General features: G+C 41.0%; 1 protein-coding gene and 1 pseudogene across 3 annotated transcripts in view; both read left to right on the top strand.

The window, feature by feature from the left end:
• Positions 1 to 24915, top strand: part of CDH17 (cadherin 17) — a 112026-nt gene that overhangs the window by 31983 nt on the left and 55128 nt on the right. For all 3 annotated transcript variants that reach the window (XM_063668985.1, XM_054498674.2, XM_054498673.2), the window contains exons 2-3: positions 8556 to 8626; positions 14004 to 14102. In XM_063668985.1, the coding sequence (XP_063525055.1) occupies positions 8576 to 8626; positions 14004 to 14102 (150 nt within the window). In that variant the 5' untranslated portion in view covers positions 8556 to 8575. The remainder of the gene's footprint in view (positions 1 to 8555; positions 8627 to 14003; positions 14103 to 24915) is intronic.
• On the top strand, positions 201 to 1361 carry LOC129042520 (large ribosomal subunit protein eL6-like; annotated as a pseudogene).

Genomic DNA, 24915 nt, shown 5'->3' with positions numbered 1-24915 from the left:
CATGCTTTTTAAAAAATAAATAAGAGATGACTGACTCTAAGATTTGTCTATCACTTAGCTTTTTTTCACGGGGGACAAAAATCAATGCTTATGTGTTGACTTGTAACTTTGGAGATCTGGGACGTAGAAACTCCCTGTCCTTACTCGAATAAATGGGTAAATGACAAGAGTGTCTAAACATCACTTTCCCATCTTGCAAGATGGTGGGTGAAAAAGTTGAGAAGCTGGATACTAAGGAGAAGAAACCTGAAGCTAACAAGGCTTTGCCGGTGGCAAGGTGAAAAGGGAGAACCTCAGAGCTAAAAAGCCCAAGAAGGGGAAGCCTTGCTGCAGCCCAAATCCTGTCCTCATCGGAGGAATTGGCAGATATTCCTGATCTGCTATGTATTCCAGAAAGGCCATGTACGAGAGGAGGTACTAGCTGCTAAACCCAAGACTGAAAAGAAGAAACTTGCAACTGTTATAAACCCAGTTGAGGTGACAAGAATGGTGATGCCTGGCTGTTTAAACTTCACAAAATGCCTTGATATTATCCTACTAGAGATGTGCCTCAAAAGCTGTCCAGCCATGGCAAGAAACTCTGTAGTCAGCATGTGAGAAAACTTCGAGCCAGCACGGCCCTCGAGACCATTCTGCTCATCCTCCCTGGGTGCCACCAAGGCAGGAGGGTGGTTTTCCTGGAGCAGCTGGGCAGTAGCTGGTTACTTGTGGCTGGACCTCTGGTCTTCCATGGAGTTCCTCTGTGAAGGACACACCAGAAATTTGTCATCACCACCTCCATAAAAATTGATATCAGGACTGGGTGCAGTGGCTCACACCTATAATCCCAGCACTTTGGGAGGCCAAGGTGGGTGGATCACTTGAGGCCAGGAGTTCGAGACCAGCCTGGCCAACATGGTGAAACCCCCGTCTCCATTAAAAATACAAAAATTAGCCGGGTATGGTGGCACACACCTGTAGTCCCAGCTACTTGAGAGGCTGAGGCATGAGAATCGCTTGAACCTGGGAGGTGGAGGTTGCAGTGAGCTGAGATGGCATCATTGCATTCCAGCCTGGGCGTCAGAGCAAGACTGTCTCAAAAAAAAAAAAAAAAAAAAATTGATATCAGCAGTGTGAGAAACCCAAAACATCTTACCGATGCCTACTTTAAGAAGCAGTTGTGGAAGCCTAATCAGTAGGAGGGTGAGATCTTCGACACAGAAAAAGAGAAATGTAAGACTACAAAGCAGCGCAAGGCTGATCAGAAAGCCATGGACTGGCAAATTTTACGAAAACTCAAAGCTATTCCTCAGCTCCAGGGCTACCTGAAATCTGTGTGTGCCCTGATGAATGGAATTTATCCTCACAAGTTGGTGTTCTAAATTTCTTAAGAAGAACCTAATTATGTAACTGAAAAAAAAATAAATGAATGCCATTAATCCTCTTGGGAACTTGGAGCCCAGTGGGAGAATCAATGAAGCCTTGGGTGGGCTGCTGGGATGCAGGGGGCTCTGGGTGTCTAATGACTGAGCAGAGCCCCCTGTGAGGCCACCTCTGTCCTGGGATGGCAGCACAGGCTAAACGAAAGTTGCATGGGTCTTCATTTGCTAGGGCTGCCTTAACAAAATACCACAGAACGGGAGGCTTAAACAGCAGATATTTATGGTCTCAGTTCTGGTGACCAGAAGTCCAAAATCAAGATGGCAGTAGGGTTGGTTCCTCCTGAGAGCTGTGAAGGAAGGATCTTCTCCGCACCTCTCTCCTTGGCTTGTAGATGGCTGTCTGTAGATTCACACAGTGTTCTTTCTTTGTGGATGAGCCTGTCTCCAAATCTCTTCTTAGAAGGACATCAGCCATTGTGGATTAGAGCCCACTCTAACAACCTCGTTTTAACTTCATTACCTCTGTAAAGACTCCAAATAAAGTCACATTCTGAGGTGCTTGGAAGTTAGGACTCCAACATATGCTTTTTGAGGGGGAGGGAGACACAATTCTACCCATAGCATTTGGACTGATTTAAAAAAGGGAAGATTCCTAAGGTGAAGCACAGAAATGAGGAGAAATAGTGAGACACAAAGATATATTTGCAGTAGAAACAAAACTTCCCAGACCAAGGCAGCCTTTTCCTCCAGGCAGGTCGGGGCAGGTCATGTCAGCATCTGAAAAAAAGAGCAGCTACAAAGTAGGGGGAAAAAACCTTTTCAACATTTTGGAAAGATCTGTAATGGATTAAATGTTACTTGGTGTCTCATCATCAGGATATTTGTGTTTCAGAGGGAGTGAAAATTAGCCTGGCATTGTGACCTTGGGCAAGTCTCTTAATTTCTGTGGTCTTCACCATTTGGTTTTTCATCTTTAAGGGGTAGATTATAATAGCATCTGCTCCATAGAGTTGTTCTGAGAAATCAGCAAGATAATTATTCACCACCAAGTCTTATCAGTGCATGCAGCAAACTGTTTTCAGTCAATGTTTGCTGCCTTTTTCTTTATCTGGGCTGGATGCAGATTCAGGCTGTGGCGGGATTCCCATGTCTTCTATTGTGTGGTGGATTAAAGGAGGCACTGTTCCTGCAGAGCAAGCCCAGCAGCCCTGGTTCCTGCCTGCAAGCAGATGCCCTGGTCTACTGTTGAGCAAGTGGTGGTGATGGTGTTGCCCACTGGGTGAGGGGCAGCCGCAGTTTGGGAACCAAGGCCGTCTTTTCAAAACTCCTTTTATTGTTAAAAAAAAAAAAAAAAAAAAAAGGATAATAATAATAACCCTCTGATCTATGTTGCAAAGGGTGTGCTTGGTCTCTCAAATAATTGCCATAGAAACTGTCTGAATTTAGTCCTTGTATGTGAGGGAAATCCTGACAAACGGCAAAAATTCCACGCAGACGGTTGGACCAACTATTACAGGTAGTACAGATAAAATGCCACAGAATCCTCTGGAAATCTATTTCAATTCTTTTCCAAGTAGTGTTGGTGAGGAAACCTATGTGTCTGGCTTGGTGGTTTCGGGCAATTTCAGTGATGAAGGATGGCTTCCCATCAGCACCATTGTGACCCAGGATACCCCATTCATGAATGGTATTTTGTCCATGGAAGGAATAAGTGTAGGTGGGACCTGTTTGAGAAACCAAAGTCCTCTTTTGACATAATCCTAGCATTAGTGTAGTTTGCCTTGAATCATTCGGGTAAAGGCTTTGCCTTGCTGCCTCATTTGGCCGTGAGGATGTTCCTGTGTAGGCTGTTTTTAGAATATTTTCATTAGTGGGCCACCAAAAGTTGGGAATTGTGAAGAGAAATGTCCTGTTGGACAATGTTTACAGTTTTGACTAAGCAAACATGGGCGGCAAAATGAATTTTTGACCAACAGTATTCCAAATATTAACTCGCTGAATCTCTTAACTCTCGAAGGTAGGTATTATTATTATTATCCCTGCTTTGTAGATGAGTAGACAGGGCCACGAGTCAGCCGGTGGAGGAGTTAAGACCCAAGCCAGCCAGTCTAACTCCTGGGTCTACGCTCCTAACAACCGCATGGTGTGGTAGATTTGTCTTCAAATAAATCATGGCGTGGCAATGGAAAGCAGTGACTTCTACTTCCCACTGGAAACCCTCGGTGAGGGGCAGGCCTAAATGTAAATGACAAAATAAACGACAAGTACATTTCTCCTTGTACTTCCTAGGTTCCATTGAAACATCCCAGACAGTGATCTCTCTGAGCATCTGACCAAAATAAGGCATTCCTTTTATTTTTATTTGCTTTTCTATCATTCAACTTGTGTTTTTCTGGAAGACTGAAAGTGTTAAAAAAAAAAAAAAAAGAAAAAATCAGTTCAAGAAGAGATGATCTGGTTCGACCAGTTCTGGGTTATTTACTGAGCAGAAATCTGTTAGTGTATTCAAAGGAGAAACAACTCTTTTCATCAACAATAAAAATGTATTACACAATAAATATTTGAATGTTGAATGAGTTTCCTTTAATATATCATGTTTATTGAAAGCTCTTACAGGTGAGAACAAATTAATAAGATATCCATGTTAGGTAATCATAAATGTTTTAGAATTTACCCAACATCTGATGAGGGCTTGATATATGCAAGGGATAGTATGAAGAGCCCTGAGAAGTTAAAAATAAGGCCTCTGCCCTTAAGAATTTTATTTAATAGTGGCAGTAATGCTAACAGATAAATGATTTAAAAAAAAGAATATATATATATCTCTCAGAACTGGCTCTGAGAGGAAGAGACTGCCTGGAAATCAAGGAAGATTTCATGAAGGAAGTAGGGTTTAGGTCCTAGCTCCATGAAGATAGACCCTGTACCCCTTTTTTTGGTACCCCAGTTCTTAGCACGGTATCTGGGACATACTAGAAGTGGTGTAGTTCATTGCTATTTAAATAATTAAGTTGAACTTAGATGGTAAGATATGAGAAGCAGAAATGAGGAAACATCTCCATCCAACCTCATTAAGCAAATATCCATTGTCCATTTTCTCTGGGCCAGGCCTTGTGCCAGGCGGGGAGAGGAGCAGGGGTGAGAGCTTGGCTGCCAGAGAGCTCAGGGTACAAAGTCCATCTGCGTGGAGGCATGACTGGGTGTGGGAAGGGAGTGGCAGATAAGGCTGGAAGAGTTGGGAGCAGCATTTGAAAGATCTTGAATGCTGAGGAGTTTAAGGAGAAAGATCTCCCAATGTGTCATTATTGCCTATATTTTTACTTGTATTAAGCAAATACAGGTTGATAGCTGACCATGTGCATTTTGCTAATATTACAGAAAACTAGTTTGTTAGACTTAATTTATTCATTTATAATTGATAATATCATCTTGCAATATGCTAGAACCTGAGGTTGTTACTTGTTTCTACGTGTTTCCAAACCAAATAAGTAGTCTAAAGCAGTAATGTCTTGTTTAACTATGAGTTAATTTTAAAATGATGTTTAGATATGTCAACCAAATTAATTATGTTGCAAAAGCTAATTTTTAAACATTCAAAGAATTTATGAATCTCAGAGTCCTGAAGGGTTTTAATCCTAGCTTTTCCTTAAAATAGTTGTGGAATTTCAGGGCAAGTTGCTTAATTTATATAGCATGTATAAATATATATACATATATGATATTTGTATATCTCTACAGCTCTATCTCTGTCCATGCTCTATGTCATACATCTACATCTAGGTAGCTATCAAACTATATAAAGCACAGTAGCAAGAGCTGAAATTCCAGAGTTTAAACTCTGGAATTGATAATCTGGTTGGAGGCAAGGTAATGTCACTTCCTAGCTGTATGTCTTTAGGCAAATTGCTTGACTTTTAACCTCAATTTTCTCACCTACAAAATGAGAAGAACAATTCCCAGCTCATTATATCTGAGAAAATCATAGGAGCACAAACTTTTTTTTTTTTTTTTTTAAGACAGAGTCTCGTTCCGTCACCCAGGCTGGAGTACAATGGCCCACTCTCAGCTCACTGCAACCTCTGCCTTCCAGGTTCAAGCAATTCTCCTGCCTCAGCCTCCCAAGTAGCTGGGACTACAGGCGTGCATCACCATGTCTGGCTAATTTTTGTATTTTTAGTAGAGACGGGGTTTCATTATGTTGGCCAGGCTTGTCTCGAACTGCTGACCTCGTGATCTGCCCGCCTCGGCCTCCCAAAGTGCTGGGATTACAGGCCTGAGCCACCATGCCTGGCCAAGAGGACAAACTTATTATTGAGCAATGGTTCTGTGTTTTCCATGTGAGGAGACTAAGGCACCGAAAGATGAAGTAGTATATCCATAGCCACATAGCTATAGAGAGCAGTGCTGTGTTGCTAGGCCAGCTTTCTGACTCCAAGCCTACCTGCTACACCACTCTGTTACTGTTTTTATTTTTAATTTTTATTTATTATTTATTTTTATTTTTTGAGACAGGGTCTCGCTCTGTCACCCAGGCTGCAGTGCAGTGGCGCAATCATGGCTGGCTGCAACCTCTGCCTCCTGGGCTCAAGTGATCCTCCCACCTCAGCCTCCCAAGTGAAGTGGCATCATTGTCTGGGGTAAACACCCAAGGTCATCAACTCAGGGCAGAGAAATAGAAAACCTGGGCAAACAAGAAGTGAGTTTAAGAGCAGAGGTTTAATAGGCAAAAGAAAGAGAAAGGAGATTAGCTCTGTCTCCTGCAGAGAGAGGGGGGTGCCCGAGTGGGTCTTCCGGTTTTGTGGTGAAATGGCATGGGGTTTTATATGTGAACTTGAGGAGGCGGTATCTGATTTACACAGGGCCAGAGAGATTGGTTGGACCAGGTGTGATGTTTGCATAGTGCTTGAAGAAGCTGGCCTAATCTTTTATTATGCAGACGGGTTCTCTACCTGGCTAGCACCATATAGTCTGTTCCTTACTGTACACGTGGTTACAAAGAAAAGGGAAGATGGGGCCGCCGTGTTAACATGCCTGGCCCCCAGATAGCCTTTTCCTATTGGCCGAGCTGCTGGCATTCACCTGTGCAAACTTCCAGCTTGCTTATCTATGTCTGCAGCTGGATTCTACAGGCTGCTCTTTGTTAGAAATGATTTTGGGGCTGCTTTTTGTTAAAAGGAAACCTTACTGAGGACTCTCTTACCCTTACTATCTGCCTAAATAATTTCTTTCCAGCTCCTGTATCACAAGTAGCTGGGATTACAGGCAATGAGTCACCCACCTGGCTAATTTTTGTGTTTTTGGTAGAGATGGGGGTCTCACCATGTTGGCCAGGTTGGTCTCAAACTCCTGAGCTCAAGCGACCCACCTGCCTCAGCCTCCCAAAGTGCTGGGCTTCTGGATGTGAACCACTGTTACTGTTTTTAAAGTGCTGGGCTTCAGGATGTGAACAGCCTGTTACTGTTTTTAAAGACCTCTCTGCAAATCTGCATCCTGGGTGATGCTTAATAAAGGATTGTTTCTTTATCTCCCAGAACATTGGTGAGGCTAAAATGAAATAGCATTTTTACCCTTTAAAGTTCAAATATAAGTTATGCAAATGTAGGGCATGTAAAATTTTCAGGATCTAAATTTTTAGAGTGGTTAAAATGTTAGTGAAATTTTTTCCATGCTGGTGATATTAGTGATATGTGTTCAATGTAGAAAAACTTTAAAGAATAAGATGATGAAGTAAACCAAGATTATTCCTAATCTCTAGAGATAATAAAGTGATTGGAATTTTAGTGAAATAAATACATTGAAAAAATTTTCTTGGCTCAGCCAGGTGTGGTGGCTCACGCCTGTAATCCCAGCACTTTGGGAGGCCAAGGCGGGCAGATCACAAGGTCAGGAGATTGAGACCATCGTGGCTAACACAGCGAAACCCCGTCTCAACTAAAAATACAAAAAATTAGCCGGGCGTGGTGGCGGGTGCCTGTAGTCCCAGCTACTTGGGAGGCTGAGGCAGGAGAATGGCTTGAACCCAGGAGGCGGAGCTTGCAATAAGCTGAGATCGTGCCATTGCACTCCAGCCTGGGCGACAGAGAGGGACTCTGTCTCCAAAAAAAAAAAAAAAAAAAAAAAAATTTCCTTGACTTTCTTTTGGGGAGGGGGCAGTCCAAATTTATGACAGGTAACAACACTGTTTTCCAGGCCATGTGGAAAATTTATCTCACATCTTAAAATCAGTTAGTCATGACATGTCTCATAGTGAAAGTCATAATCTCTGTGAAATGGGAAGGCTTAAGGAGGAAGGGAAAAATAATATTGGACAGGAGAAAATAAGGACAGAGTTCAGATTTTTGTTTGATCTCTTTTGGAATAGTAAGAAGTAAATTTTTTCTTAGGTTTATTGTGTAGGTAATGACAATATCTAGAAGACCAAAGAGGCAGCTGGTGACATCTTTGAATGAAGAATTGTGAGCATTCTTTAGTTCTTTCCACTTGCGGAATCTCATATGTTTGTGGCTTTGAATCAAAATGTTTAGTTATCCTGGAATTTGCCAAAATACATCTCCATCTGTATAACAGGAGTGAAAGGAATACTCATTGCTGGCTGGGCACCTGTAATCCCAGCTCACACCTGTAATCCCAGCACTTTGGGAGGCCGACGCAGGCAGATCACCTGAAGTCAGGAGTTCGAAACTAGCCTGGTCACCATGGTGAAATCCTGTCTCTACTAAAAATACAAAAAATTAGCCAGGCATGGTGATGGGCATTTGTAATCCCAGCTACTTGGGAAGCTAAGGTGGGAGAACTGCTTGAACCCAGGAGGTGGAGGTTGCAGTGAGATGAGATTGCACCACTGCACTACAGCCTGGATGACAAAGTGAGACTGCGTTTCAAAAAACCCCAAAACAAACACTCATTGCTTATCATTTAAGATGCTGAAATGAAGAAGATCATAACAAAGCAAAGCAGTTAGATAAATGAAATTACTGTGAGCATGTTTTGAGATGTTGGTTTGCATATTGCTATGGATGATGTGCATGAAACTTCTGGAAGACTGGGCTGCTCCATATAGAGGAGAGGCTGGCCTTTCGGGATACCATTTTACTAGATTTATAGCTGGATATCATCCATTGATTCTTACTGATTGGAAAGACGTGATTTTAACAGACTGGTAACTAACCATTTTTTTCTCTGGTTCCTTCACAGGAATTTGAATAAAGAAAACTATGATACTTCAGGCCCATCTTCACTCCCTGTGTCTTCTTATGCTTTTTTTGGTAAGAGAAGAGGGTGTTCTTCTCTATTTGTTTACTAGAATATTTTCTGGTATCTTTCTACCCCACACCAGGGAAAGAATGGCTATTATTACTTAAAAAAAGATGACCTATCAAAATTAAGTTGTTGTATAGAATGGAAACATAGCTTGTTCCACTGTGATATTTTCGATGAAATGGCTACAGATCACATGTCTGCCCTGAACTAGGGAATGTATTTTCTTTCCAGCTCTTAAAAGCCAACACCAGTTATGGGTAATGTTGAAAACAAATCTATGTATAGCTCAGGGAATCTGAAATGACATGGCACTGATACATGAATTAGTCTGTGTCCCTTAATCTTGACTTTCTTTTTTAAACTTTGCGCATGAAAACTTACCACCAAAACATCAAGAAAAGCATTTTCTCTATTTTCAGCTCTGCCCTGTTCTATACTTTTCTTCTCATCAATGGTTTGGAATTTTCTGGTTGTCTTTAACCATTTGTTGGGTTAACCCTATTGACTGACAGGCTTCTAGAGCTTGGAGCTGGATAGAAACTGGGGAGTCCTCACCCTTGACTTTGGGGTAAACAATAGGTGGCTTTTTTTTTTTTAAATCTACGTGACTCCTGAGGTTCATAAAGGTTGCCCCCAAAATTGCTGTATTATGAAATGAAATTATAAGATTTAGAGGAAGCATTTGCTCTTTTTTTTTTTTCTTTTTTTTTAAAGAAGGAAGCTTCTAGATCCTCATACCTCAAATCTTACTTCCTTTCTTCTGGGATCCATAAATAATACATCAAATTTCAAGTCCCCAAAAATACGCTAGAGCTCACATAATGACAGTGTGAAACTGAATGAAACTTGAAAACTATCAGAGCCTTCCCCCCGGGGGAAATCTGCCGTTCAAACTTTATGAGAGGCCTGAGTCCTCACAGCCTGCAGGCTCAAAGCCTGTCCCCAGGATTGTGGAAGGGCTGGATCAAACATCCCCACTTGACCTGTCTCCTCATGCTACCCCGTCAAATGCGCTTTGTCACCTATGTTATCCCAGGGTAGTGACAAAGTCAGACATGGATTCAAACTCGGTGCCTCCACTACCAGTGATAAGAATTTGGTGAGTTACCTAAGCTTTGAACCTCAGTTTTCTGCCCTGTGAAATGGATCTAATAATAGTACTTGTCTTATGGGATTTTGTGGCAATTCAATGAGATACTGCATTTACAAAGCTCTTGGATCAGTGACTGGCGGTTAAACACACAATAAATATTAGCTACTATAATTACTACAGAATTTTAAGTGTTCAGTGTCTACGTCCACATGGACCCTGACCTCCATGAAAAATGGACTGTGTTTTTATCATCTTTGCAGATTCAGCACCGAGCACACTGCTAAATTGTTTAATAATAATATCAAATTATTAGGCCTTATTTGCTTCTTGTCTGAGAAGGGAACATGCATTTTTATTCCTGGATGAAAGGTGAAAATAAGGTTTCCTTCTCTTTACTCTCACCCCAGTGGGATTTCTATCTAGAGTGAAAATACTGCCCAACCACTGCTGGCAGCAGTGCCTTGCCCAGGTGAAAGCCACAAGCACAGCTGTCTCTGGGTGAAGTCAGGGAGTGGGATTTCAGGGGTGTTGGGAGGGAGCCACTTCTCTCTCCTACCTCCTCCCAAGGCCTCTTCTATGAAGACTGGAAGTTTGCTTGAAGAATCTTGCCTTCTGCATAGGGCTTTATTCAACAGAGGCACTAATTTACTCCAGACTGCGAGTAGATCTTCTGTTCTTTTCCAAGAGATAGATTTATCAGAAGGTTAGAAACACAAATACAGCATTGATGTACTTCAACGGCACCAAAAAGAGAGTAAATAAGTGATCCAGGGTTTGGGAAATGGTACTGAACAGGGAATCAGAGGAAACCAAGGCAGAGCCATCTGTTTTGGAGTTATGCCTGGGCCTTCCAGAAGGAAGATGAGTTTGGTACAAACACTACATAATCACTGCACTGAGCTTTTGATGGAGCTACCAGGTAGGTGAACCTGGCAATTGCACATGTTCTTTGACCTGGAAGGCAGTAACAATGTGGTTAAGAGTTGGGGCTTGGTGGTCCAATGGCGCTGGGTCTGGTCTGGAGGTAGCTCTGTCTCTGAATGCTTTGCTTCTATTGTGGGACTTCTCTGGAGATACTTTCCTGATAGCATTGGTCAGAAGAAATGATGTCATGTGGTGATCGAGTCCCATTACTGCCACATAAAAGACGCTAAAAATGACTTTAAGATGGCAGTTCCATTCTCTTCCTTTCGCCTCTTTGTGCAAGATGGAAAATGCTATTCCCTCCAACTCCTGCATAAATCCGCCCTCTTGTCCTTTCACAAGTTTCCACCATACCATCTTTCCCACTTCTGGGGAATGCGGCTTGATGATTCACAGTGTGCACATGCACTTTGAAATCTTTATAGCCCCAGTAGTCATGTTTATTGGCAGGAAGAGAGATTTGTTGCCCCGATATGAGCACGCAACTTTGAACCCTGGAACCAAGACTTGATTCTCATTTTCTGATGGGTGAGCCAGCTTGTCCTTGTTGGAAAAGTGCAGCCTTGTTTGTGTGTGGCTAATGTAGTTTTCACTGGTGTGACTAACTGAAAGACTGACTGCTTGCTGACATGAGTGCAAAGCTGATAAGCAGCAGCTCCACAGAAAGCACTGACCTCACTTAACCAACCATGGTGGTACCTGGACATCTGTCCTGCACACCCAGTTCTTATGCCCTGCCTTCTAGAGGAGTTGATGGAACAGGAAAAGATGTGGAAAAGGAGTGAAAGGGATGAAGAGCTCCCAAAGGAAGATAAACTTAGAAAGGAGGAGATGAGCTAGAAGTCTGGCAACATTACTTTGTGAGTTAAGGATGCATTTTCTTGGCCGGGCGTGGCAGCTCATGCCTGTAATCCCAGCACTTTGGGAGGCTGAGGAGGGTGGATCACCTGAGGTCAGGAGTTCGAGACCAGCCTGGCCAACATGGTGAAACCCCATCTCTACTAAAAATATAAAAAATTAGCCGGGCGTGGTGGTTGGGTGCCTGTAATGCCAGCTACTCAGGAGGCTGAGGCAGAAGAATCACTTGAACCTGGGAGGCAGATGTTGCAGGGAGCCAAGATCGTGCCACTGCACTCCAGCCTGGGCAACAAAAGTGAAACTCTGTCTCAAAAAAAAAGAAAAAAAAAGCATTTTCTTGCAAGTAACAGGAAATTTGACTTATTTGACTTTAGAGCATTTTAAATAAATAGGGGTTTATTTTCCTCAGATAACAAGAAGTCTGAAGTAGGCAATCCAGGGCAGGTTTAGCAATTCCATGATGTTGCAGAGACTTGGGCTACTTTTCTTTGCTACACCATTTTTTGAGCTGGTTTGTCCTCTCAGGTTCATCACGACTGCCCCAACTGCAGACACAAGGTACATTGTCTCAGCAAGAGTCACAGGAAAGGGCAATGGCAGCCACAACTACCCTTTTTTTAAAATCAGGAAAATGGAAGCTTGACCACCGCCAGTGGACTTCCCCTCTCATTTCATGAACCAGAACTGGGCCACTTGGCCACCTTCCTAGCTGCAAGTGAGCCTGGGAAAGGGAACTTGGTTTACCAGTCTCTGTGGTGGGAGGAAGCAAAGGAGAGGGTTTGGCAGTGGCCCAGGGGCAGCAAATCTAAGGCCCTACCAGAAATCTGAGAACAGAAGACCAAACTTCAAAGCCCCTGTGTTCTCATTCATTATTGCTTTTTTGCCAGATATCCAGCATCCAACTTAGTCAAGATTCCCCAAACTGAGGGATCTAGCATAAGACCTTTCTCTGATCACTGGCATATTGATGGCTTTTGGGTATTCCCAGCAGGGAGCAGTTTCCATGGCAAGAGGGTGCTTGCTCTCCCTAAATAACTGGAAAATAAATGGTTTTCCCCCAACCTAGTGGCACCTGGACATCTGTCCTGCATACACAGTTCAGGGAGTGAGAAGACTTTTTACTCTTTTATTTTTATTGTCTAGCTCCAAAAACCATTGTCTTGCCACATCGTGCTGATTTCAATCTCTTTCACCCCTGATTTCCACCACAAATGGAAGACCCAAAGGCCTGCCCAGGAAGGAGAGAAGGCCAACGTGGGGATGAGGCACTAAATCCCTGGTCCTAGAGGGTGCCTCAACGTGGCTGCATGACTGGCTGTCCCTTCCTGTGGGTGCCCACTCCATCTGCCTTCAGAGGTGCTGTTGTGGTGAGGGCTACAGTGATGCTCCCATGTTCTGAGACTGGGAATGGTGGGAGTCACACTCTCATGCATATCTTCAGTGCAGCCCACCAGTTTTCCCTCCAGGTTGTCTTGGCTGTTTCCCCTGCTCTGGTGGGTGCTGGTGCATAGAGGCTGAGAGGGCCAGTTCCAGAGTTGCAGGTCCAAATCTTGCTTCCAGGCACTACCTGGGCAAATAATTTAACCTCTTTGGGTCTTAGTGTCATCATCTGTTGAACAAGGGTAACAATAGTAACTTTCTCCCAGAGTTGTTGTCAGGATTAAATGTGCTTAGGACAGAGCTCCACATGTACTAACTTAGCAAGTGTGAGCCACTCTTCTTACCATCCCAGCCACATTCACTACTACTCCAGTCTTGACTTGGGTGTCTGCAGAGCCTGCTTAGCTTTCAGGTTTAGGGTCTTTGGATTTTGGAACCATTGTGGGGCTACTGCTTAAAGTAAACATTTTGTGCTTTTATTGTTTTTTTCTAAATGAATGTAAAGAGCTAATCAAATGTTAAAATAGTAAGCTTTGCTTAAAGTTATAGTTCAAATTCAGATTCAAATTTGGCTAAAACTTACCGTGTAACTGTGCCAAGCAAACTTTGTACTAAGTACATCTATATTTTCTTTCTCCCCTTTATAAATTCAAAACTCTTGAGTGCCAGCAATCTGCTGTAAATGTCTTTATAAAATAAAAAGAGTGGAGGGAGGTGTTTTATGAAGCTGGAGTAAAAACATATAGAATTTAGAAGACAGTGTGGGATTGTGGAAGACCATGGGCTTTAGTTCAGTTAGGCCTGAGCATGTGTGCTGTGTTAACCTTTTTAAGCTTCATTTGTAATATGGGGATGTTAACATTCTTCTCATAGAGTGATTCTTCTCATCTCACATTCTTCTCATCTCACATTCTTCTCAGATGTTTAAGAAAAGCAATGAAAAGGTTTGTAACAAGATACTTTGACGTGGTAGAGCTTCAACAGCTATTATACTCTTTCCTGTTTTGATCAGATTTCGGCCATGATAGAATCCTGTTTCGTATATTGGTGCTGGAAGCCCTAATAAAATCAATGAGTGACATAGACACTTCATACAAGATGCTAATTTTCTCTTTCTTTTTTAACAGGCAACTGGATATGGCCAAGAGGGGAAGTTTAGTGGACCCCTGAAACCCATGACATTTCCTATTTATGAAGGCGAAGAATCGAGTCAAATTATATTCCAGGTAAAAGCTACCCTTGATCACTGTCCTCTTGATTTTGTATGCTCTCTTGGTGGACTTTTACTCCCTTATCTATTGTACAGCAGGAAATAAAATAAAGGCATGGCATTCTAATTATCAAGAATGATTTCAGAAGCTAAGTTAAACAGAGAGATGAGTGGCCTCAGTATCATTAGAATTGTACCTGACACTCTATTTGGACTTCCTCAATCATCTCTCCAGCCCTCTGCAGGGAACTTGGTGGCTGCAGGCTCTGCCTCTCCCCTAGAGTAGAAAGGGAACCTGTCTCTGGAGAGGGGAATGACCATCCACCCTCGAGGCTGTCTGATCAATGAGCTTGCTGCTTCAAGTACTGAAAGATTTGGCTTCTCTGGAGTCAGTGCTAGAATGAGCTTTCTGGCCAGAGGCCTGCCTTTTCCTTACCACCTTCTCTGAGCCCCCACCTGGGCCATTGTCAAGGTGCACTGGGAGGTGGATGTTTTATTTAGATAACCATGAACAGTATCAGATGGAGGGGCAGTCTGCAGGTAGGAGTAAGGGAAGGGACCTAAGTCCCATCTCAAGTGCTATTAAAGACACAGAAATAATCCCGGAAATGTAGTGGAGAAGGGGAAAACACTACTGTATTTACCAGACATCCCCTGAGAAAGTCACTTGGCCCTGAAGTGATTAGAGGATGCTGATGAGCCTTCTTGGGGGTGCCTGTGACCCCTCCCCATCCCATGAACCAGGGAAGTGGCAGAGGTTGCTGAGCTACCTTCTAAGGCAAGTGCCTTCCATTAACTGCCAAAACTTTACAGACGGCCCTCTGTATCTGTGGGTTCACGCATCAGCAAATTCAACCAACAGAGAATCAAATATATTTGGGACAAACAATAAAAATCATACAAATTTAAAAATATAGTATAACGATCATTTACATAGCATTTACATTGTATTAGGTATTATAAATAATCTAGAGATGGTTTAATGTATATGGGAGAATGTGAGTAGGTTCCATGACCATAATACACCACTTTATATAAGGACTTTCAGTATCTGTGGATTTTGGTATTTGCGTGGGTCCAGGAATGAGCCCCCACCAATGCCAAGGGACAAGTGTATTGTGCTGGACAGTTCCCCTCCACAGAGGAGAGGCCGAAAGCTGTCTCTCTTCCCCTTTCTTTCATTGGTACCAGCTTAGGGCAAAGGGCCCCAGAGTAAGAGCTGGCAGGGGCATGCTTGTATGTCTATGCAGCCCGGTGAGGTAGGGTGTTATAAGGGGCCTTGACCTCTCCGGTCAGGGAAGTCAGGGCCTGAGGAAGCAGTGAATGTGTTGAGAGCTGAAGGTTGATGGGAATTAACTTGGGGAGGAAGGGAGGGAAGAAAGCTTAGAAGAGGCCCGGCAGGGATGGCTGCCCTCTGCCAGGAGAGGGCAGGAGACATACCGAGGACTAGCAGAAGGCCATGCAGGTAGGGAGGATGGAGCCAGGAGGAACAGGTGGGAGAGGAGGCCACAGAGACAGGGAGGACTCTGACTCCTAAGGATCTTGAGTTTTTCTCAAAAGCAATGGATCTGAATCAAGACTCCACTGAGAAAAGGTCACTCTGGCTACAAACTAGAGGAGGAAAGAGAGGATTCAGGGAACTGGCTAGGAGACTCTGGCAGGGGCTCACACCAAGTTGAATTACTTACTTTCTCTCACAGACTTTCTTTTATCAACCATGTATGGAGTGACTACTGTATATACCAGGTGCTTTGCTGGGTACTGGGGATATGGGATGACCCCGACTCCATCCCTGCTCCGGTGAGCTTACCAGCTAGTAAGAGAAAACTAACAAGGAAATAGACACATGCACTGAAGGTTCTCATGGGAGGCTGGTGGGATGTGGAGAGGGCAGAGGGTAAGCTAAGAAAGAGTGACTGATTTGTATTTGTTTATGTTTATTTTTTAATTTACAAAATTGCACATATTGTGTACAATGTGTTTTGAAGTATAGAGAGAAATGACTAAATCAAGCTAATTAACATATGCATTATCTCACTTACCTCTTTTTTGTGGTGAGAACACTTAAAATCGAAGAATGATCAATTTCAAATAAAGATGGTAGTGAGTGGACAGAAGAGGTTTCATTGACTCCTAAACTGAGTACTCAAAAATGAGCAGGTGCTCACAGTCAGGAAGCAGGTACTGAGTACAGGATGGGAAAAAGCATGGGGGTGTGCACTTGTCAAAAAAATGACAGCTGGCATGTGGGCCAGAGTCTAGAGTGGGAGACAGGATGCAGCCAAAGGTCTGCATGCCTGCAGAGGTCAGCATGGGCTGGACTGGCCCTTTGTCCTATAGCAGGCTGCAGGGTGCTGCTGGAGGATTTCAACAAGGAAAACCATAACTAGATTTGTGCTGTAGAAGCTTACTGTGTGATCACGCAGAGCATGAGCTGAAAGGGAGTGAGCCTAGAGGTTAAAAGGATTTTAGAAAACTATTTTCAATAGTTCAACAGGAAGTGAGGGAGGCCTGGTTTGAGTAACTATAGAGGTCTGAATGTTGCTGTCCCCACAAAGTTCATATGTTGAAGCCTAATCTCCAATGTAATAATATCAAGAGTTAGGGTCTTTGGTGGGTGATTAGATCATGAGGGCTCTGCCTCTATGAATGGGATTAGTGCCCTTATAAAAGACGCTTGGGGGTGCCTGTTTGCCTCTTCTGCCATGTAAGGACACGTGGAAGGTGCAATCTGTGAGGAGTGGGCCCTCACCAGACACTGAATCTGCTGGTTGGATTTCTCAGCCTTCAGAACTATGAGCGATAAACTTCTGTTGTTTATAAGTTACTGAATGAACACAGGGGGTGAGGGAACAGAAAGAAGGATAACTCTTAGGTCTCTGGCTTGCTTGACTGGGTAGTTAGTGGTGTCACTGAGTGAGAGAGAGAGAGGGAGTATAGCAAAAGATTTAGAGAAAAGTGAATGAGTTTTAGGCTTATTGATTTTAAGGTTATCTGTGGGGCAGCCAGGTGGAGAGGTCTAAGACAGTGTTAATATGGGTCAGGAGATACAGATTGGGGAGACTTCCTTATATAGGTGCCAATAGAGTGCTTGGGTGTGACATAGATACCTGTCTGTGGTGAGTTATCTCAACTGCCCTTGGGGGCTAGCTGAGTGATATATGAAGCCGTCAGGAAAAAAGAAAAACAGCCAAACAACAACAACAAAAAACAGATATGAGAAAAAAACCCAACTGCACAGATATGAAATCAAAAGCTTTCTCATACTTGTCTTTAGTATTTGGGACAAGAGGGAGTAGTGGGGACTGTGGCAAACTGAAAGTAAGTCAAAAGGGGACAGGCTTAATTTAGCTCCAGACAGTTTTCACGAGTTAGAATTTGGGTACTACTGTACTAGATTTTATAATTTTCCTAGAAAAGCCATAAAGTGTTATATTTATATAAAATTCCCTGATGTAAAAAAATTGGCATAGTTTTTTTTTTAATTACAAGCTAAACAAAACATATTTGTGAAACAAAATTTGTGGCTACTTCTGAGATTTCTGTATGAAAAGACTCAAGGTCAAAATAGAGCAGGTGTTCTGTGAGTACAGGTCCACACTCCATTGAAGAGAATCAGGATTGTACATAGATGCAATCTTCAACTTACAAGCTTTACAACTGACAAACATCCAGACCTAGAAACTGTTCAGTAGGATCATTCCAGAGTCTCTGGGGATACTAGCCAGTAAAAGTCATTCCTTGGGCTGCTCCACGTTTTTTTTGTTTTTGTTTTTGTTTTTCTGTTAGCCATGCTACAAAGTTATCCCTTCTTGGCAGGAAATGATAGCCTGGTTATCATGATTGAATATTTCTTCTTTATAGAGGGGTGTGTGTGTGTGTGTGTGTATGTGTATGGATGTATGTATGTATGTACGTATGTATATATGTTGGGGTAGGGTGTGGGGTTGGGATGACAGAGTAGTGAGAAGAAGATGAAGGGGATTTTCTTTTTAGAATCACAGAAGCTTCATGCTAGAAAAGACACTGGGGAGTTTTGGTACAACCGCTTGTTTTAAAAATGGGGAAACTGAGGCTTAAGTTAATGGCAGAGCCAACAATGGAACACAGGTCTCCTGACTTCTAGTCAAGCACATTCTGCTCTCTCCGTCTTTGTATGTGGAAGGATTGCAGCAAACCCAGCCTTGGTAAGATGTGCTCGGAGCTCTTTGCTTCAGTGGTGGGGAGGAGGTAGGTGTACAGATCCTTTCATCCAGCACCTGGACCTACGGAGGCATGAAGAACAGTCATTGCCCCATGAGGGTGGTTCTTGGGTTTTTAATATATCCTCAAAAATAAAATGAACTGAACCACCATACACTTCTTTCATTGTGGATTTTCAACTAGTGCCAGCTCGGTACTCACCAGGGGCTTCCAGATCATCAGACAGTGTGATATAAATCTGAGAGAGGTCTTTTTTTTCTCATTTTAAATGAGATGTAGCCCTAAAAATTCATGCCTCTAAAATTCAGTAGTTTTTAGTATCTAAAAAGACATGCAAATATCACTGCTATCTAACATTTCCATCAGCCTCCAGAGAAATCCTATGCCTATTAATAGTCACTCTCCAGCCTCCACTCCCCTCAGCCTTGGGCAACCACTAATCTACTCTTGATCTCTATAGATTTGTCTGTTCTGGACATTTCATGTAAATGGAATCATACAACATGTGGCCTTTTATGTATGACTTCTTCTATGTACCATAGTGTTTTAAACATTCATCCATGTTGGTAACATGTACCAGAACTCCATTCCTTTTTATGACTGAGTGATATTCCATCATCTGGATATATCACATTTTGGATATCCATGTGTCAATTGATGGACATTTTTTTTTTCATTTATGGCTATAATGAATAATGCTGCTATGGCTATTCATGTACAACTTTTTATGAGGACATGTTTTCGATTCTCTTGGACACACACACACACACACACACACACACACTCAGTAGCAGGACTGCTGGGTAAAAGTTAATTCTGTTTAGACTTTTGAGAAACCACAAACTGTTCTCCAAAGCAGCTGAACAATTTTACATTTTCACCAGCAATAATGTATGAGTTCCAATTTCTCCATATCCTTAGCACTTGTTATTATCTGTCTTTTTTTTTTTTTTTATTATAGCTATCCTAGTGGTTGTGAAGTGGTATTTCTTTGTGGTTTTGGTTTATATTTCCTAATGACTGATGTTGAGTATCTTTTCATGCGGCAATTGACTATTCATATATCTTCTTGGGAGAAATGTCTATTCAAATCCTTTACCTACTTTTAATCAGGTTATTTGTCTTTTTATTGTTGTAAGAATTATTTACATATTCCAAGTTCTCTCCCTTATCAGATATGATTTACAGCAAGTATTTTCTCACATTCTATAAGTTATCTTTTCACTTTCTTGGTAGTGTCCTTTGAAGCACAAATGCTTTGAATTTCAATGAAGTCCAATTTATATTGTTATTGTTATTTGTACTTTTGATGTCATATCTAAGAAACCATTTCCTCATTCAGGGTCATAAAGATTTATGTCTATGCTTTCTTCTCAGTGTTTTATAGTTTTAGTTTTTCTATTTAGGTCTTTGTCCATTTTGAGTTAGTTTTGTGTATGGTATGGGGTAAGGGTCCAACTTCATTCTTTTGCATGTGGATGTCCAGTTGTTCTAGCACCATTTATTGAAAACACGATTCTTTCCCCCACTGAATTTAGCATCCTCATCAGAAATCAATTGAATTGTTTCTGGACTCCCACTTTGATTCCATTGATCTATATATGTTTATGCCAGTACTGCATTATCTGGAACTACACCTTTGCAGTAAATTTTGAAATTAGAGAATATTTAGTCTTCCTACTTTGTTGTTGGCTATTCTGAGTCCCCTGTATTTCCATATGAATTTTAGGATCAGCCTGTAAATTCTACAAACAAGGCAGCTGTAGTTTTGATAGGGATTGTATTGAATCAGTAGATAAACTTGGGAAGTATTGCCATCTTAACAGCATTAGATTTTTAAATCTGTAAACACGAGGTGTCTTTCCATTTATTTAGAACGTAATTTCTTTCAACAGTGTTTTGCAGTTTCCATTTTATAAGCTTCACATTTCTTCGCTTAAGTTTATTCTGAGATATGTTATTCTTTTTGTTGTAGTTGTAAATTGAATTTTAAAAATATCATTTTTGGGTTGCTATTTGCTAATGGTTAGAAAGATTGATTTTTGTGTATTGATCTTTTATCCTGAAACCTTATAATATTTATTAGCTGTAATAGTTTTTTTAGGTTCCTTAGAATTTTCCCTATATAAAATCATGGCATCTGTGAATAGTGATAGTTTTACTTTTTTATTTCCAATTATGCCTTTTATTTCTTGTTCTTGCCTAGTTCCCCTTCCTAGAATCTCTAGTACAATGTTAAATAGAAGTGGCAAGATTGAGTATCCTTGTCTTGTTTCTGATCTTATGGGGAAAGCTTTCAGTCTTTCACCATTAAGTACAATGTTAGCTGTGGGGCTTACTTTGGTGTCCTTATTAGGCTGAGAAGTCACCTTCTATTCCTGGTGTGTTGAATGTTTTTATCATGAAAGGATAATGGATTTTGTCAAATGATTTTCTGCCTCTATTGAAATATGTGGTTTTTGTCCTTAATTCTATCAATATGGGGTACTACCTTAATTGACCTTCATAGATTGAACCAGCTTTGTATTCTGGGATAATTTCCACTTGGTAATGGTATATAATATTTTTCATATGTTGCTGGATTCAGTTTGCTAGTATTTCATTGAAAAATTTTGTGTCTATATTCAAAAGAGACATTAGTCTGAAGTTTTCTTGCATTGACTTCTTTCTGGTTTGGCTATCAGGATATTGGCCTCATAGAATGAATTGAATAAGTGTTCCTTACTCTTCTAGTTTTGGAAGAATTTCTGAAGGTTTGATGTTAATTCTTCTTTACATGTTAGGTACAATTCACTAGTGAAGCCATCTGGTTCTGGGCTTTTTTGTGTGTGGAAAGTTTTTGATTACTAATACAATCCCTTGTTATAGTTCTATTCAGATTTTCTATGTGTTCTTGAATCAGTTTTAGTAGTTTTTGTCTGTCTAGAAATTTGTCCATTTGATCTAGGTTGTCTAATTTGTGGGAAAACAATTGCTCACAATATTCTCTTTAATACTTTTCGTTTCTGTAAGGTTGGTACTAGTCCTCTTATATTCCTGATTCTAGTTATTTGAATCTTATCTCATTTTTCTTGGTCAGTCCAGCCAAAAATTTGTCACTTTTGTGGATCTTTTCAAATAATCAAATCTGGTTTTGTTGACTTTTCTCCTGTGCGCTTATATTCTCCATTTCATTAATTTCCACTCTGATCTTCGTTATTTTCTTCTGCTTGCTTTGCTATTCTTCTTTTTCTTGTTTTTCTTTTCTTTTTTTTTTTTCTTTTTAAGTAGAAGATTAGCTTATTTGGGATATTTCATCTTTTTAAAGTATAAACATTTACAGTGACAGATTTTCCTCTAAGTACTGCTTTATCTGCATCCCATAAGATTTGGCATGCTGTGTTTCATTTTCATTTACATCAAAGTATTTTCTAATTTCCATTTTTATTTTTTGTTTGTTTGTTTGTTTTTGTTTCTTTTTATTATTATTATTATTATTATTATTATTATACTTTAGGCTCTATGGTACATGTGCGCAACGTGCAGGTAAGTTACATATGTATACATGTGCCATGCTGGTGCGCTGCACCCACCAACTCGTCATCTAACATTAGGTATATCTCCCAATGCTATCCCTCCCCCCTCCCCCTACCCCACAACAGTCCCCGAAGTGTGATGTTCCCCTTCCTGTGTCCATGTGTTCTCATTGCTCAATTCCCACCTATGAGTGAGAATATGTGGTGTTTGGTTTTTTGTTCTTGCGATAGTTTACTGAGAATGATGATTTCCAATTTCATCCATGTCCCTACAAAGGAGATGAACTCATCATTTTTTATGGCTGCATAGTATTCCATGGTGTATATGTGCCACATTTTCTTAATCCGGTCTATCATTGTTGGACATTTGGGTTGGTTCCAAGTCTTTGCTATTGTGAATAATGCTGCAATAAACATACGTGTGCATGTGTCTTTATAGCAGCATGATTTATAGTCCTTTGGGTATATACCCAGTAATGGGATGGCTGGGTCAAATGGAATTTCTAGTTCTAGATCCCTGAGGAATTGCCACACTGACTTCCACAAGGGTTGAACTAGTTTACAGTCCCACCAACAGTGTAAAAGTGTTCCTATTTCTCCACATCCTCTCCAGCACCTGTTGTTTCCTGAGTTTTTAATGATTGCCATTCTAACTGGTGTGAGATGGTATCTCATTGTGGTTTTGATTTGCATTTCCCTGATGGCCAGTGATGGTGAGCATTTTTTCATGTGTTTTTTGGCTGCATAAATGTCTTCTTTTGAGAAGTGTCTGTTCATGTCCTTTGCCCACTTTTTGATGGGGTTGTTTTTTTTTTCTTGTAAATTTGTTGTAGTTCATTGTAGATTCTGGATATCAGCCCTTTGTCAGATGAGTAGGTTGCAAAAATTTTCTCCCATTTTGTAGGTTGCCTGTTCACTCTGATGGTAGTTTCCTTTGCTGTGCAGAAGCTCTTTAGTTTAATTAGATCCCATTTGTCAATTTTGGCTTTTGTTGCCATTGCTTTTGGTGTTTTAGACATGAAGTCCTTGCCCATGCCTATGTCCTGAATGGTAATGCCTAGGTTTTCTTCTAGGGTTTTTATGGTTTTAGGTCTAACATTTAAGTCTTTAATCCATCTTGAATTGATTTTTGTATAAGGTGTAAGGAAGGGATCCAGTTTCAGCTTTCTACATATGGCTAGCCAGTTTTCCCAGCACCATTTATTAAATAGGGAATCCTTTCCCCATTTCTTGTTTTTCTCAGGTTTGTCAAAGATCAGATAATTGTAGATATGTGGCATTATTTCTGACGGCTCTGTTCTGTTCCATTGATCTATATCTCTGTTTTGGTACCAGTACCATGCTGTTTTGGTTACTGTAGCCTTGTAGTATAGTTTGAAGTCAGGTAGTGTGATGCCTCCAGCTTTGTTCTTTTGGCTTAGGATTGACTTGGCGATGCGGGCTCTTTTTTGGTTCCATATGAACTTTAAAGTAGTTTTTTCCAATTCTGTGAAGAAAGTCATTGGTAACTTGATGGGGATGGCATTGAATCTGTAAATTACCTTGGGAAGGATGGCCATTTTCATGATATTGATTCTTCCTACCCATGAGCATGGAATGTTCTTCCATTTGTTTGTATCCTCTTTTATTTCCTTGAGCAGTGGTTTGTAGTTCTCCTTGAAGAGGTCCTTCACATCCCTTGTAAGTTGGATTCCTAGGTATTTTATTCTCTTTGAAGCAATTGTGAATGGGAGTTCACTCATGATTTGGCTCTCTGTTTGTCTGTTATTGATGTATAAGAATGCTTGTGATTTTTGTACATTGATTTTGTATCCTGAGACTTTGCTGAAGTTGCTTATCAGCTTAAGATTTTGGGCTGAGACAATGGGGTTTTCTAGATATACAATCATGTCATCTGCAAACAGGGACAATTTGACTTCCTCTTTTCCTAATTGAATACCCTTGATTTCCTTCTCTTGCCTAATTGCCCTGGCCAGAACTTCCAACACTATGCTGAATAGAAGTGGTGAGAGAGGGCATCCCTGTCTTGTGCCAGTTTTCAAAGGGAATGCTTCCAGTTTTTGCCCATTCAGTATGATATTGGCTGTGGGTTTGTCATAAATAGCTCTTATTATTTTGAGATACGTCCCATCAATACCTAATTTATTGAGAGTTTTTAGCATGAAGGTTGTTGAATTTTGTCAAAGGCCTTTTCTGCATCTATTGAGATAATCATGTGGTTTTTGTCTTTGGTTCTGTTTATATGCTGGATTACATTTATTGATTTGCGTATGTTGAACCAGCCTTGCATCCCAGGGATGAAGCCCACTTGATCATGGTGGATAAGCTTTTTGATGTGCTGCTGGATTCTGTTTGCCAGTATTTTATTGAGGATTTTTGCATCAATGTTCATCAAGGATATTGGTCTAAAATTCTCTTTTTTTGTTGTGTCTCTGCCAGGCTTTGGTATCAGGATGATGCTGGCCTCATAAAATGAGTTAGGGAGGATTCCCTCTTTTTCTATTGATTGGAATAGTTTCAGAAGGAATGGTACCAGCTCCTCCTTGTACCTCTGGTAGAATTCGGCTGTGAACCCATCTGGTCCTGGACTTTTTTTGGTTGGTAAGCTATTGATTATTGCCACAATTTCAGCTCCTGTTATTGGTCTATTCGGAGATTCACCTTCTTCCTGGTTTAGTCTTGGGAGGGTGTATGTGTTGAGGAATTTATCCATTTCTTCTAGATTTTCTAGTTTATTTGCATAGAGGTGTTTGTAATATTCTCTGATGGTAGTTTGTATTTCTGTGGGATCGGTGGTGATATCCCCTTTATCATTTTTTATTGCATCTATTTGATTCTTCTCTCTTTTTTTCTTTATTAATCTTGCTAGTGGTCTATCAATTTTGTTGATCCTTTCAAAAAACCAGCTCCTGGATTCATTTATTTTTTGAAGGTTTTTTTGTATCTCTATTTCCTTCAGTTCTGCTCTGATTTTACTTATTTCTTGCCTTCTGCTAGCTTTTGAATGTGTTTGCTCTTGCTTTTCTAGTTCTTTTAATTGTGATGTTAGGGTGTCAATTTTAGATCTTTCCTGCTTTCTCTTGTGGGCATTTAGTGCTATAAATTTCCCTC

This window comes from Pongo pygmaeus, chromosome 7, assembly GCF_028885625.2.
Source record: "Pongo pygmaeus isolate AG05252 chromosome 7, NHGRI_mPonPyg2-v2.0_pri, whole genome shotgun sequence".
NCBI lineage: Eukaryota > Metazoa > Chordata > Mammalia > Primates > Hominidae > Pongo > Pongo pygmaeus.
This window is presented reverse-complemented; position numbering and strand designations above follow the sequence as displayed.